Source organism: Oncorhynchus kisutch, linkage group LG17 (genome assembly GCF_002021735.2).
Source record: "Oncorhynchus kisutch isolate 150728-3 linkage group LG17, Okis_V2, whole genome shotgun sequence".
Lineage (NCBI taxonomy): Eukaryota > Metazoa > Chordata > Actinopteri > Salmoniformes > Salmonidae > Oncorhynchus > Oncorhynchus kisutch.
The window spans coordinates 52,164,094-52,178,138 of NC_034190.2; the positions used below are offsets into that span (position 1 = coordinate 52,164,094).

General features: G+C 41.9%; 1 protein-coding gene across 2 annotated transcripts; it reads left to right on the plus strand.

The window, feature by feature from the left end:
• Position 1: 1 nt before the first annotated feature.
• On the plus strand, positions 2-12,465 carry LOC109907876 (histone-lysine N-methyltransferase SUV39H1). 2 transcript variants are annotated; one of them, XM_020506139.2, is made up of 6 exons: positions 2-98; positions 960-1,134; positions 7,164-7,826; positions 8,499-8,645; positions 9,491-9,620; positions 10,656-12,465. In XM_020506139.2, the coding sequence occupies exons 2-6, from the start codon at positions 970-972 to the stop codon at positions 10,787-10,789; spliced, it is 1,239 nt and encodes a 412-aa protein (XP_020361728.1). In that variant the 5' UTR covers positions 2-98; positions 960-969; the 3' UTR covers positions 10,790-12,465. The 2 variants fall into 2 exon arrangements, with proteins under 2 accessions (XP_020361728.1, XP_020361729.1); XM_020506140.2 differs by having other exon boundaries at positions 4-98; positions 989-1,134.
• Positions 12,466-14,045: the final 1,580 nt, after the last annotated feature.

A 14,045-nucleotide genomic window follows, 5' to 3' on the forward strand; every position in this document is an offset into this window, starting at 1 on the left:
CAACAGCATAGAACAGCTGCTTCCTCGAAAGAATTTTCCCCCAATCGAAGGATTGTTCAATTTTGGCGGCGCAGTAAACATGGCGGAAGAGTTTGAAGGTAAGGAGAGTGGGAAGTTAATAGTTATATGTGTTGTGTTTCTTGCATATTGTTGCTGTTTGAAATTAAAATATTACACTTAATTCCGCGACCTTTATCACACGCTTGTCGTAGATTACCTAGCCAGGTTAAAGCAAGAACGATGTTTGAGTAGGCAGAACTATCTGCACATGTGGATTGTGTGGTCTTTTTTTTAGTACTAACAGCTTGAAGTTGATATCGTTAACTTTTTTTAAAAGCCAAACGAATGCAAGCGGATATGGAGTAATTACTAGCTAACTAAAGTAGCCCAAGAACTAGCTAGTTAGCAAGCTATGTATCATTAGGACGCGTCAATTTTATGAAAATTCGCGTGTTTTTCTGACAGCCCTACTTGCTTGCAAACATCATTTAGCGCGCCAAAACAGACCTTGTTCTGTAGAACCACAGTTTCTGAAACCAGAGGCGCAACATCGCGAGACTTCCAGGAACGCTAGCGAAACAGACCAAGTAGACCAGGCTGTGGTTTGAGAAGTGAAGAATTCTTCCTTAGTTAATTGTCTCAATCTAAAGACACAACCTAGATTCGAAGGAATGTCTTAAGTGGTTGAACATTTTATTAATCCAATCTCGTGACACTGACACGCTTTCATTTTCCGCGCAGTTCGGCACGAAACAACCGTTATACCCGGTGACGTGTTTCTGCGCATGAGCTTAACTAGCTACCTTCGCCATGACATCGCCTACAAGCGATATCAGGGATTTCTATTGGATGAGCCGTTTCTGCCTGTCTTCAAACTGTCTTTATTGTGGCAGTGTCTGCAATTACAAATAAGAATACTCAAGCTGAATGTCTTTTTTTCTCGTTTATTTGTAACGTAGCTAGCTAAACATGGTGGCTACAATTGCAGGTTGTAGCGTATCCTGCAAGCTGTCTTTGGACGATCTGCAGGCTGTCTGCCGCAGGGAAAGACTCCATTGTAAACAGCTACGGGTGAACAAGCATAACATCGATGACTATGAGGTTGAGTACCTCTGTGACTACAAGAAGTCTAAGGTGAGTGAATTCATTCTCTAAGGGACTATGAAGGCTGAGGCAAGTCCTGGAGTTATCTCAAGAATTGCAACCTTCAGTTGGTGATTAATTTAAACTTTTGTTTTTTTTAAAGCCACAGTCCATAAAGCAGTCCATGGAAACAGATCATCAGCCAGAATTTACAGCTACAGTCATGTGACCATATAATGATGTAATTTAATAGGATCTCTATTAGTGATGAGGGGAAAAAATCGGTAGTTACAAGTCAGGATATTATTTTTGATATCATTTTGACAACATTGCAATATTATTTCTGTGCTAGTTGGCTGTACCTGCACCAAAACACCACTATTTTTCCTTGTTCTCAATCTTCTTTTTAAATAGGGAGCCAATTTGTTTTCAACACTTATTGCAATGACTGAGCCAAACTCGTTTTTATCATGTCTCTCTCTTGTCCCTCTGCAGCAGACATATGGCGAGTAATATGTTTGGAACATTGTATCGCAATACATATCGTATCGGCACCTAAGTATGATAAGTGTGATATTGTATTGAGAGTTCCATGGCAATTCCCAGCCCTAATCTGTGTTTGTGTGGCCAACTGTTAGCCCATTATACCGTCTATTAACATATCTGCAGTCCGGGGGATATTCCCACATGCTGTCCCGACGCTCTGTCTACTAATTACTATTCACCTTTTAACGTGGCCCACCACACGGTCATATTTCCAACCTGTTTTAATTAGCTATCTAGGGTCTCTGAACACCTGGGTGTAATGGAAGAAGGATGCCAGAAAAGTGATGTCCTGTTGGCTGCAACTGTGTTAAAACGGTGTACAATACGTATATATTTTATAAACTATTTTGATGTGTCATGAAAGTAGAGGGCTTTATGGTTCTAGAACAGTATCGCAATTGAGAATTGTTTCACATTTAGATGGAGTACTTAGCTGTTTTGGCTGCCAGACCCAGTTTACCTTTGAACATAACATATATAAAGGTCCTTGGACATTAAAGGAGTCGGTTAGCCTACACTCCTTAACAGTACATCTTTGGCTAACCAATTGTTAGCAACTTAGGTAACTGTATATGCAAAAAGCACTTTCAGACCTGTCAAGACATTTTGTGTACCAACTACGAAATTAGTCCATGTACGCAGGTAACAAGATCTGAGTTAAAAGTGCGCAGAAATGAATAGGGCCTGATATTTATTTTTCAACATTTTAATAAAAAAAATGAATTCACTGAGTAAATCTAACATCCTGATTCTCGAGCTGCAACACACAGACATGTGTGGAGTTTGTGTCAACAGACATGGAGATGAATACATCATTATTTGACGTAGCTACCCCGTGTCTGCCCCTCCTGTTTGTTGTGATGCTGAGTTTGCTGACTGTCAGCTGTACGTAAACACATGGCCTAATCACTTTTCGACGCCGTGTGTTGTGGAAAGGTAAACACTGATTGTTTAATACTAACGTTAGCGAACATAAAATGGACATTCAGTGGGCTCTAAAGTGCCAGCAGTTCACTCGCATTTGCTAGTGAAAGAAATTAAATGCAAATACAAAAAATAACAAGTCGCATTTTTACGTGTGATTTACATTTAATTCTGTGTCCCATTAATTGTATTTTCCACGTAACGTTACGATGACCTGATAGACTAACTGTAATTATGGTCCACGTCACAAAAAGCATAATCAAAAATAAATATAAACATCTTGGCATTAAATGGAGTTTAGAAGACTGCGATAAAGAATGAGTGAGTGTCTGGTATTAGCTATAGAGGCAATGCTTCTAAAATGCTTTTGCGCTAGATTTAAGATTTTATCAATTTTGAAAATCTGAAATTATGTGTGCGCTGCAAAGAAATACAATCGGCATATTTACATATGCTGAAACATCACTCTTCTGGTGAACAACGACTTGAATCTCCAATTTGCTGCTTGGGTCTGGTACTCTAAAAAGTTGGACAGGGTTGGCAGGTCTGCTCTTTTATAAAATATGAATGTATATACAGTACCAGTCAAATGTGGACAAACATAGTCATTAAAGGGTTTTCTTTATTTTTACTCTTTTCTGCATTGTAGAATAATAGTGGACATCAAAACAAGTAACACATATGGAATCATGTTAAGCAAATCAAAATATATTTTATATTCTTCAAAGTAGCCACCCTTTGCCTTGATGACTGCTTTGCACACTCTTGGCATTCTCTCAACCACCTTCACATGGAATGCTTTTCCATCAGTCTTGAAGGAGTTCCCACATATGCTGAGCACTTGTTGGCTGCTTTTCCTTCACTTTGCGGTCCAACTCATCCCAAACCATCTCAATTGGGTTGAGGTCGGGTGTTCTGATGCAGCACTCCATCACTCTTCTTCTTGGTCAAATAGCCCTTACACAGCCCGGAGGTGTGTTGGGTTGTTGTCCTGTTGAAAAACAAATGATAGTCCCACTAAGTGCAAACCAGATGGGATAGCGTATTGCTGCAGAATGCTCTGGTAGCCGTTCTGTTTAAAGGTGCCTTGAATTCTAAATAAATCAGTGTCACCAGCCAGCTCCATCACACCTCCTCCTCTATATTTCACGGTGGGAACCGCACATGCAGAGATCATCCGTTTACCTACTCTGCATCTCACAAAGACAGAGGTTGGAACCAAAAATCTCAAATTTGGACTCATCAGACCAAAGGACAGATTTCCACCATTCTAATGTCCATTGCTCGTATTTCTTGGCCCAAGCAAGTCTCTTCTTATTGCTGTCCTTTAGTAGTGATTTCTTTGCAGCTATTCAACCACGAAGGCCTGATTCATGCAGTCTTTTCTGAACAGTTGATGTCTGTTTCTTGAACTGTGAAGCATTTATTTGGGCTGCAATCGGAGGTGCAGTTAACTATAGTGAACTTATCCTCTGCAGCAGATGTAACTCTGGGTCTTCCTTTCCTGTGGCGGTCCTCATGAGAGCCAGTTTCATCCTAGCACTTGATGGTTTTTGTGACTGCACTTGACGAAACTTTCCAAGTTCTTGAAATGTTCCTGATTGACATTCATGTCTTAAAGTAATGATGGTCTGTCATTTCTCATTGTTTATTTCATATGTTCTTGCCATAATATAGACTTGATCTTTTACCAAATAGGGCTATCTTCTGTTTACCATACCTACCTTGTCACAACACAACTGATAGGCTGAAATGCATTCAGAAGGAAAGAAATTCCACAAATTAACTTTTAACAAGGCACACCTGTTAATTGAAATGCTTTCCAGGTGACTACCTCAAGAAGCTGGTTGAGAGAATGCTAAGAGTGTGCAAAGCTGTCATGTTTTGCATGTTTCAGTGCAAAACAAAGTCACTTTTTTGGGTCCTCACCAGTTTGCCTCCCTGCTCTTGACTTTTTCCACATTTTGTTAGGTTACAGCCTTATTCTAAAATGGATTAAATAATAAATAAATAAAAGTAAATCTACACACAATACCCCATAATGACAGAGAACACGTTTCTAGATAATTTTTTTGCAAATGTAATTAAAAACAAAATACTTTATTTTTGTAAGTATTCAGACCCTTTGCTATGAGACTCAATCGGGTAAGCTCAGGTGCCTTCTGTTTCCATTGATCATCCTTGAGATGTTTCTGCAACTTGATTGGGAGTCCACCTGTGGTAAATTCAATTAATTGGACATGGTTTGGAAAGGCTCACAACTTTCTATTTCAGGTCTCACAGTTGACAGTGCATGTCAGCGCAAAAACCAAGACATGAGGTTGAAGGAATTGTCTGTAGAGCAGCACAGATCTGGGGAAGGGTACCAAAACATTTCTGCAGCATTGAAGGTCCCTAAGAACACAGTGGTCTCCTCATTCTTAATTGGTAGAAGTTTGGAACCACGAATACTCTGCTCATTTTGGCTGGGCGGCCAGCTCAGGGAAATCGGGGGGAAAGTTACCTTGGTCAGGGAGGTAACCAAGAACCCAATGGTCACTCTGACAGAGCTCAAGAGTTCATCTGTTGAGATGGGAGAGCCTTCCAGAAGGACAGCCAGCTCTGCACCACTCCACCAATCAGGCCTTTTATGGTAGTGGCCAGACTGAAGCCACTCATCAGTGAAAGGCATATGACAGCCTGCTTGGAGTTTGCCAAAAGGCACCTAAAGGACTCTCAGAACACGAGAGATAACATTTTCTGGTCTGATGAAACCAAGATTGAACTCTTTGGCCTGAATGCCAAGTGTCATGTCTGGAGGAAATCTGGCACCATCCCTGCGGTGAAGCATATTGGTGGGAGCATCATCCCATGGGGATGTTTTTCAGCAGCAGGGATTAGGAGACTAGTCAGGATCGAGGGAAAGAGGAACTGAGCAAAGTACCCAGTGCCCGGACTTGAAACTGATCAAACACCTGAAAATAGACTTGGCAAAAAAAGAAACGCCCCTTTTTCAGGACCCTGTCTTTCAAAGATAATTTGTAAAAATCCAAATAACTTCACAGATCTTCATTGTAAATGGTTTAAACACTGTTTCCCATGCTTGTTCTATGAGCCATAAACAATTAATGAACATGCACCTGTGGAACAGTTGTTAAGACACTAACAGCTTACAGACGATAGGCAATTAAGGTCACAGTTATGAAAACAGGACACTAAAGAGACCTTTCAACTGACTGAAAAACACCAAAAGAAAGATGCCCAGGGTCCCTGCTCATCTGTGTGAACGTGCCTTAGGCATGCTGCAAGGATGCATTAGGACGGCAGATGTGGACAGGGCAATAAATTGCAATGTCCATACTGTGAGACACCTAAGACAGCGCTACAGGGAAACAGAACGGACAGCTGATCGTCCTCGCAGTGGCAGACCACGTGTAACAACACCTTCACAGGATCGGAACATCACACACCTGCAGGACAGGTACAGGATGGCAACAACAACTGCCCGAGTTACACCAGGAACGCACAATCCCTCCATCAGTGCTCAGACTGTCCACAATAGGCTGAGAGGGGCTGGACTGAGGGCTTGTAGGCCTGTTGTAAGGCAGGTCCTCACCAAACATCACCGGCAACAATCTCTCCTATGGGCACAAACCCACTGTCGCTGGACCAGACGGGACTGGCAAAAAGTGCTCTTCACTGATTTGTGGTTCGGTCTCACCGGGGGCGATGGTCAGATTTGTTTTTATTGTCGACGGAATGAGCGTTACACCGAGGCCTGTACTCTGGAGCGGGATCAATTTGGAGGTGGAGGGTCCGTCATGGTCTGGGGCAGTGTGTCACAGCATCATTGGACTGAGCTTGTCATTGCAGGCAATCTCAATGCTGTGCGCTACAGGGAAGACATCCTCCGTCATGTGGTACCCTTCCTGCAGGCTCATCCTGGCGTGACCCTCCAGCATGACAATGCCATCAGCCGCACTGCTCGCTCTGTGTGATTTCCTGCTAGACAGGAATGTCAGTGTTCTGCCATGGCCAGCGAAGAGCCCGGATCTCAATCCCATTAAGCACGTCTGGGAACTGTTGGATCGGAGGGTGGGGGCTGACTTTACACCTTAAGTTTGCTCAAAATAAACACAGTTGACAGTGAGCGGACGTTTCTTTTTTTTTGCTGAGTTTAGCTCTGCAGCATCACTCCCCATCAAACCTGACAAAGCTTGAGAGGATCTGCAGAGAAGATTGGGAGAAACTCCCCAAATACAGGTGTGCCAGGCTTCGGTACGGCGCTAAAAGAAGACTTGAGGCTGTAATCACTGCCAAAGGTGTTCCAACAAAGTACTGAGTAAAGGGCCTGAATACTTATGTAAATGTGATTTCAGTTTTTTTATTATATGAATTTGCAAACAATTCTAAAAATCTGGTTTTGCTTTGTCATTATGAGATCTTGTGTGTAGATTGAGGAATAAGACCAATTTCATCCATTTTAGAATAAGGCTGTAACATAACAATGTGGAAGAAGTCAAGGAGTCTGAATACTTTTCGAATGGACTATATGCGTGCATAATGTATAAAATGTTTAATATTTTGTGCCATAATATGCAACCCAAGTCATGTCTCCTTTTGTGAATCAGGAGCAGGAGTCCTACCTGGTTAAATGGAAGGGCTACCCCGAGTCGAGCAACACCTGGGAGCCCCGCAAAAACCTAAAGTGCAGGAAGCTAATGACGCAGTTCCACGAGGACATGGAGCACGAGCTGAGGCAGAAGAAGAGACGCACCACCTGCCCCAAGCGGCTGGACAAGGATGTGGCCTGGACCCTGGTGCAGAAAGCCAAGCTCCGCAAGAGACTCCAGTGCTGGGAAGCCGACCTGAACAAGACTCGTAACCACCCGGGGCGCATCTTTGTCCTGAACGAGGTGGACCTGGACGGTCCGCCCAGGGACTTCACCTACATCACTAACTATAAGGTGGGCGAGGGCATCGTGCTCAACGAGATGGCCGTCGGCTGTGAGTGTAAGGACTGCTTTAGTGATCCGGTCGGCGGCTGCTGCCCCGGGGCCTCCCTCCACCGCCTGGCCTACAGTGACAAGGGCCAGGTGCGAGTGCGGGCTGGGGAGCCCATCTACGAGTGTAACGCCCGCTGTAGCTGCGGGCCTGATTGCTCCAACCGCTTGGTCCAGAAGGGCATTCAGTTCGACCTGTGCATCTTCAAGACTGGGAATGGCCGAGGCTGGGGCGTACGTGCACTACAGCACATCAAAAAGAACACCTTTGTCATGGAGTATGTTGGAGAGGTAAGTAGTATAAAGTATTGGCCAATATTTGGGGTAAAAAGTATTGGCCGATCATGTCCGCTGTGTTTACCAGAATTAGCTATTCTGTCACAAAAAGAAATTGGATTAAAGTGTGAGGTGTGCCTCCCTAGGGAAGCACTAGCATTTAATAATTTAAGGGTTTATTAGGTTATTGATACATTTGTCATTTAAAATAAATTTTGATTGCTACATTAATAAATGTATCCCAGCTTTCCAGTGCTACAATGTTTATTTCTCAACTCCTAAAATTACACTTGTGGCGCAGTTAAAAAAAAAAAAAAAAGTTTGGTGCAACTGCGTAACAGATGTCTTAAAGGGGCAATGACATGCCTTGTAATAAGAATGGAAAAGAAATCAGATAGCTAGCTATTATAAAGAGGGGATGGAGTGGCCAAAAATAGTGGTTCCCTAACAGATTCATTACAACTATTTACAACTGAAAAATAAATAGTTGCAATGGGGGGGGGGGGTTGTCTTGATGTTCTGAAGGGTGACCCACAGTCTCAGACGCCTGGATTAGAGTAATGGACAAAGGACATTAGACAAATGTTTGTGTCGGAGTCTGCTTTTTTAACAGAAGCTTACTTTAACTTTCCATTCAGGGTGTTTGTGAGCAGTTGCTAAAGTGGTGTGTTCGTCTGCCTCCGTCAGATCATCACATCGGATGAGGCGGAGAAGAGAGGACACCTGTATGACCGGCAAGGCGCCACCTACCTGTTTGACCTGGACTACGTGGAGGACGTTTATACGGTGGATGCCGCTAACCATGGCAACATCTCCCACTTTGTCAACCACAGTGTGAGTGGCACATTATCATACGAGTTAACCTTAAAATAAACATACCTGCAGAATAGCCTAAGCCCAATGTCGTACCTTTCGGTAGTAGTATATTTTGGTATTCTATGTGCAAGTGAAAGCAGACGCATCGTAGACACAGAAGAATAGAAGCTGTTAAAAATGCCACTTGAGTTCCCATGGACGTGTTCTAGTATTGCAGTGTAATATGCTTTCGCATACAGAACAAGAAGTGCACCAAATTTTTCTAACTGAATAAGATTTATAGTGAACAAAGTTATTTTTTTCATCAATGAAAATCATAGTATAATTGTGTTTTTCTGAAATGTATTATAAGCTTTCGGCTATTCTGAAATATAGCATTGATTGCTGTAGATATGCTTTGACCTTAAAGGCCCAGTGCAGTAAAAATGGGAATTTGTGTTTTTATATATATTTCCACACTGAGGTTGGAATAATACAGTGAAAATTATTATTAATGCCCTTTTAGTGTAAAAGCTGTTTGGTGGGATCGAGTTTTGGCCTTCCATGCTGACAACAACGTGTGGTAAATTAGTTTAATAAACCAATAAGAAAGCGTTCTAAACCGCTCTGCCAATAACGGCAAATTATCAGTTTTCCCCTCCCAACTCAGACCACTCCCAGAAAGTCTACGCTAAATTATTGCTTGAGAAATTGCCCTTTGCTAAGAAACTATTTTGGTTTATTTTTTGCCGTTGATTTTTTTTTGTTGAAAACAATCACAGTGAGATACTTAATTGTTACCCAGAAAATATTTGATCTTGAGAACTGCTACATTGGACCTTTCTTAAATTGTTTACCTTTAAGTTGTCTTCTCTGTTTTGCAGTGCAACCCCAACCTGCAAGTATACAATGTGTTTATAGACAACCTGGATGAGAGGCTCCCGAGGATAGCATTATTTTCAACACGCTCTATCAGGGCAGGAGAAGAGCTCACTTTTGACTACAAGATGCAAAGTAAGTGTAATGTTCCACTGCCTAATATGACCCCAATGTGACATTTTAAACTTTAAAGGGATACTGAGAGATATTGGCAATGAAGCTGTTTTTCTTTTTTACCCAGAGTCGGATTAACTCCTGGATACCGTATTTTTTGTCTCTGATAGCGTATGCTACCGTACCTGTGTACTTTGAAGTCATTGTGCTAACGCTAGTTTGCATTGGCTCAAGAAACCAGCTCTAACTTTCGTCATACTATACTCAAAGACCTATAAACGGTATCCACAAGTTAATTTGACAGGGTAAGTGAAAAAAACAGAATCCTGCAGTATCCCTTTAAAGGTAGATAATACAGCTGCTGTTACTAATAGTGACTAACAGTTCATATCAACTGAAAGTCACTTGATTTTCAACAGTTGATCACCATGTAGGTGTCTCTTTCGAGCAGCAGGCCCACAGCGTGATAGGTAGTTAATTTATCAACCTCCGATACAGCACCGGCAGGACGCCGAGCATCAATTGTCAATCTTGCCTCAATATCGCTGGAGTCCAGCTTTCCAAAACACATGTGCATCGCTTTCTTTGATTTGCACATTTCACCTGGCTCATTTAGCCGTGTCATTTTCCTTCCGTTGAAAATGAATGGGCTCCGTCATTTTGCCATCACACATTGCTGCTAGTAGAAATTGCCGTTAACTTACTAGCTACATTGACTAACTACATAGGTGGGTGTGGGCAGTGGACACCAAATGTGTCAAATTACCTACTCAGTCCTTTTCAGGGCTAGGTAGGCAAGCGCAATTGGGTAAACCCTCTTGTCTTTTTAGTAACACACCTTGAAATTGTATAATGCAATGGAATCAGTGAGCACTGGAAATTCCAATATTAAACTTTGGTTTTGCTTTTTAGTGTTTGATGCTTGGGCAATACTGCTTTTCATATTTGGCTTGTTAAACAGTTTGGCAATTATGTGGTGCAGGTGAGAACCATGACACGTTTCTCAGTTGTGTTGGCTATCTTGGCTGAATTTGGCTCTTGACATTGTCGTTGCAGTTGATCCAGTTGATGCAGAGAGCACAAGGATGGACTCAAATTTCAGTTTAGCGGGACTCCCAAGCTCTCCCAAAAAGCGGATTCGGGTGGAGTGCAGGTGTGGATCTGACACATGTCGAAAGTATCTCTTCTGATATAGATTGGAAGCGCAACGTCAAAGCTAGAACAGACACATCATATATTTTGGGGAATTCTGAAAGTTGTACAGCGTTTTACATGACTTTATATTTGTCTACTTTTATTTTACTTTAACTTTTAAGCCACATTGGCGCATGGGTAATATCAAAACTGATATGTTTGGGGACATAAAAAATAAATCACCATATCTAGTATGTTGGTAAACGATTTTAGTGAAACAATGAACAATATGATCTACATTCACAAATCTGCGTTTTTAAGAATTTCTTCAGAGATTATATACTGCGTGTACAAAACATTAACAACACCTGCTCTTTCCATGACAGACAGACTGACCTGGTAAAAGCTATGATCCCTTATTCATGTCAATTGATAAATCCACTGCAATCAGTGTAGATGAAGGGGAGGAGACTGGTTAAAGAAATACTTTTTTTAATCCTTGAAACAATTGAGACGTGTTTGTGTGCCATTCAGAGGATGAATGGGCAGGACAAAAGATTTAAGTTCCTTTTTGAATGGGGTATGGTAGTAGCTGCCAGTGTTTTATGCGAAACAGTTTCCTCTGTATATCAAGAATGGTCCACCACACAAAGGACACCCAGCAAACTTGACACAACAGTGGGAAGCAATGGAGTCAACATGGGCCATCATCCCTGTAGAACGTGTGTGACATCTTGTAGAGTCCCTGCCCCGACGAATTGAGGGGTGCAACTCAATATTAGGAATGTTCTTAATGTTTTGTTCACTCAGTGTATATCTGTAGTGCACTGTTGTCAGTTTGTCAATTTTCTCAATGTTTGAGATTTCAAAAGTTTGTAGGCTGTGTACACAGGCAGACAAATTCTGATATTTTCTCACTTATTGGTCTTTTGGCCAGTCGGGTCAGCTCTTTTGACGACAATTGGGCAAAAGATCAGAATTAGACTGCCTGTGTAAAAGCAGCCATTGAGCTTCAAGCCCTGTTGGTGGAAAGTAATGTAATTAAGAGGTGTAATTATACTTTTATACTAATATGCTTTCAGTTGCACTTACAATTACCGGTAAGTGCAGTTCTTCTACACTTCTTGCAAGTAGTGCTGTATATTCTTGTCTTAAAATAAGGTATGAATTAGTTTACCCATCAAACTGTCCCGGTGCTTGTTGGTTTTCCATCTGCCTGCTTTTTCTTAAATGTGAATGATTCCATTCCGCGCTCCCATTTTGTTGTCCTGCAATTCACGGCAAGCAAGCAGTACCATGAATCCGCTCTCCATGCTTTTAACCTATTTTTGTGTGAAGCAGTTTGAAAATATCCTTTGTGTAGTTAGTCATTTTACTTTTCATGTAGCTCTGATAGCCAAAGTAAACACAGTTCTGTTTTTTCACGTAACATTATTACATTGATAAAATGTGAAGGTTTGCAGCCAGCAAAAACAATGGAAGTAAATGTTTTAATCAGATGTATTGTTCTGGAAAATGTAATGAGAATTTACCTGATGCAAAATGTAGTTGCCCTAAAATGTATTTTATCTCAAATTAATTTTAGTACAACCACAACACCACTAGATGGTGTAACTGCATTCCTATGACTTCAGATCAACAACTGAAAATGTACACTTTCCTTTTATACTTGCCCTGACGTTATGGCTGCGTTTTATAAAATAAAGTCCAATGCTGATATTTTTCTCACTAATTGGACTTTTGACCATTCAGATCAGCTATTTTACCAATAATTGGGCAACATTTTAGAATTGGGCTGCCTGTGGAAATGCAGCGTAACTATTTGCGTCAGCTCAAACGGCAAAAATAAGACACGTCTCTGGGTAGACATTTAGACCGCAATACCTGTATTGTCTTTCAGTTAAGAGTAGTGCTTGTTACTCACTGTGTTACCACACACATGACACACACTGTCCTTGTCCCCTCCACTCTGCCTGTTCTCACCTCCCACTCTCAGATGAAATCACCAGGCCACAGCTGCCTCTGCTCTTGGCTCAAGGATATGTACTGGAGCTTTTTAGTCATGGCTGCATATGCAGTAACTGGCATTAGTGAGCACAGCACATGCCCACACATGTGCAGCACATGCCCCCCCCCCCCCCCCCCCCCCCCCCCCCCCCACACACACGTTAAAAGTCAGGATGCTGCTCCCTGTTAGTAAGATATTCCCTGATCGCTAATGATCTCAGTGCTCTGACACATTTGCTTTCCTTTGGAGGTCAGATAGTGTGCTCGCGAGGGTGGCAGTGCTAGGGTAGGTTAGATGTATGCTGAGACCCTTATTGAATTCGCTGAATTTATGGAGGATCAGCGGTGCTAAGCACAGGCAAAGAAACACGAGGCTAAGGAAATGGAGCATAAGCCAAAGCACCCAGATGGCCCTAGTGTGGAACGGCCATGTGTGAGAACAGGGATTTGATTATATGAATAGGCTGACTAGAGCGTTGTTTTCAGGTTGCTCATCAATGATGATGAATGAGGATATACAGTATAACACATTTAATTCTCTGAAGAACCATTCGAAAGATATTCAAGGTTTTTAAACTTTGGTCATCTTCAAGAAAATATCTATCTACAGCATGTGGGATAGCATCAAATTAAAATACACTGAACAAATTTAAATGCAACATGGAAAGATTTTACTGTGTTACAGTTCATATAAGGAAATCAGTCAATTGAAATAAATTCATTAGTGCCTAATCTATAGATTTCACATGATTCGGAATACAGATATGCATCTTTTGGTCACAGATGCCTTAAAAAAAATGGTAGGTCCGTGCATCAGAAAACCAGTCCGTATCTCGTGTGACCACCATTTGCCTCATGTACATCTACTTCACATAGAGTTGATCAGGGTGTTGATTGTGGCCCGTGGAATGTTGTATCACTCCTCTTCAATGGCTATGCGAAATAGCTGGAGTTTGGTGGGAATTGGAACACGCTGTTGTATATGTCTATCCAGAGCATCCGAAACATGCTCAATGGGTGACATGTCTGGTGAGTATGCAGACCATGGAAGAACTGGGACATTTTCAGCTTCCAGGAATTGTGTGCAGATCCTTGCGACATGGGGCCATACATTATCATGCTGAAACATGAGGTTATGGCGGTGGATGAATGGCACGACAATGGTTCTCCGGATCTCGTCATGGTATCTGTATTTAAATTGCCATCACTAAAATGCAATTGTGTTCATTGTCTGTAGCTTATTCCTGCCCATACCATAACATCACCGCCACCATGGGGCACTCTGTTCACAACTTTGACATCAGC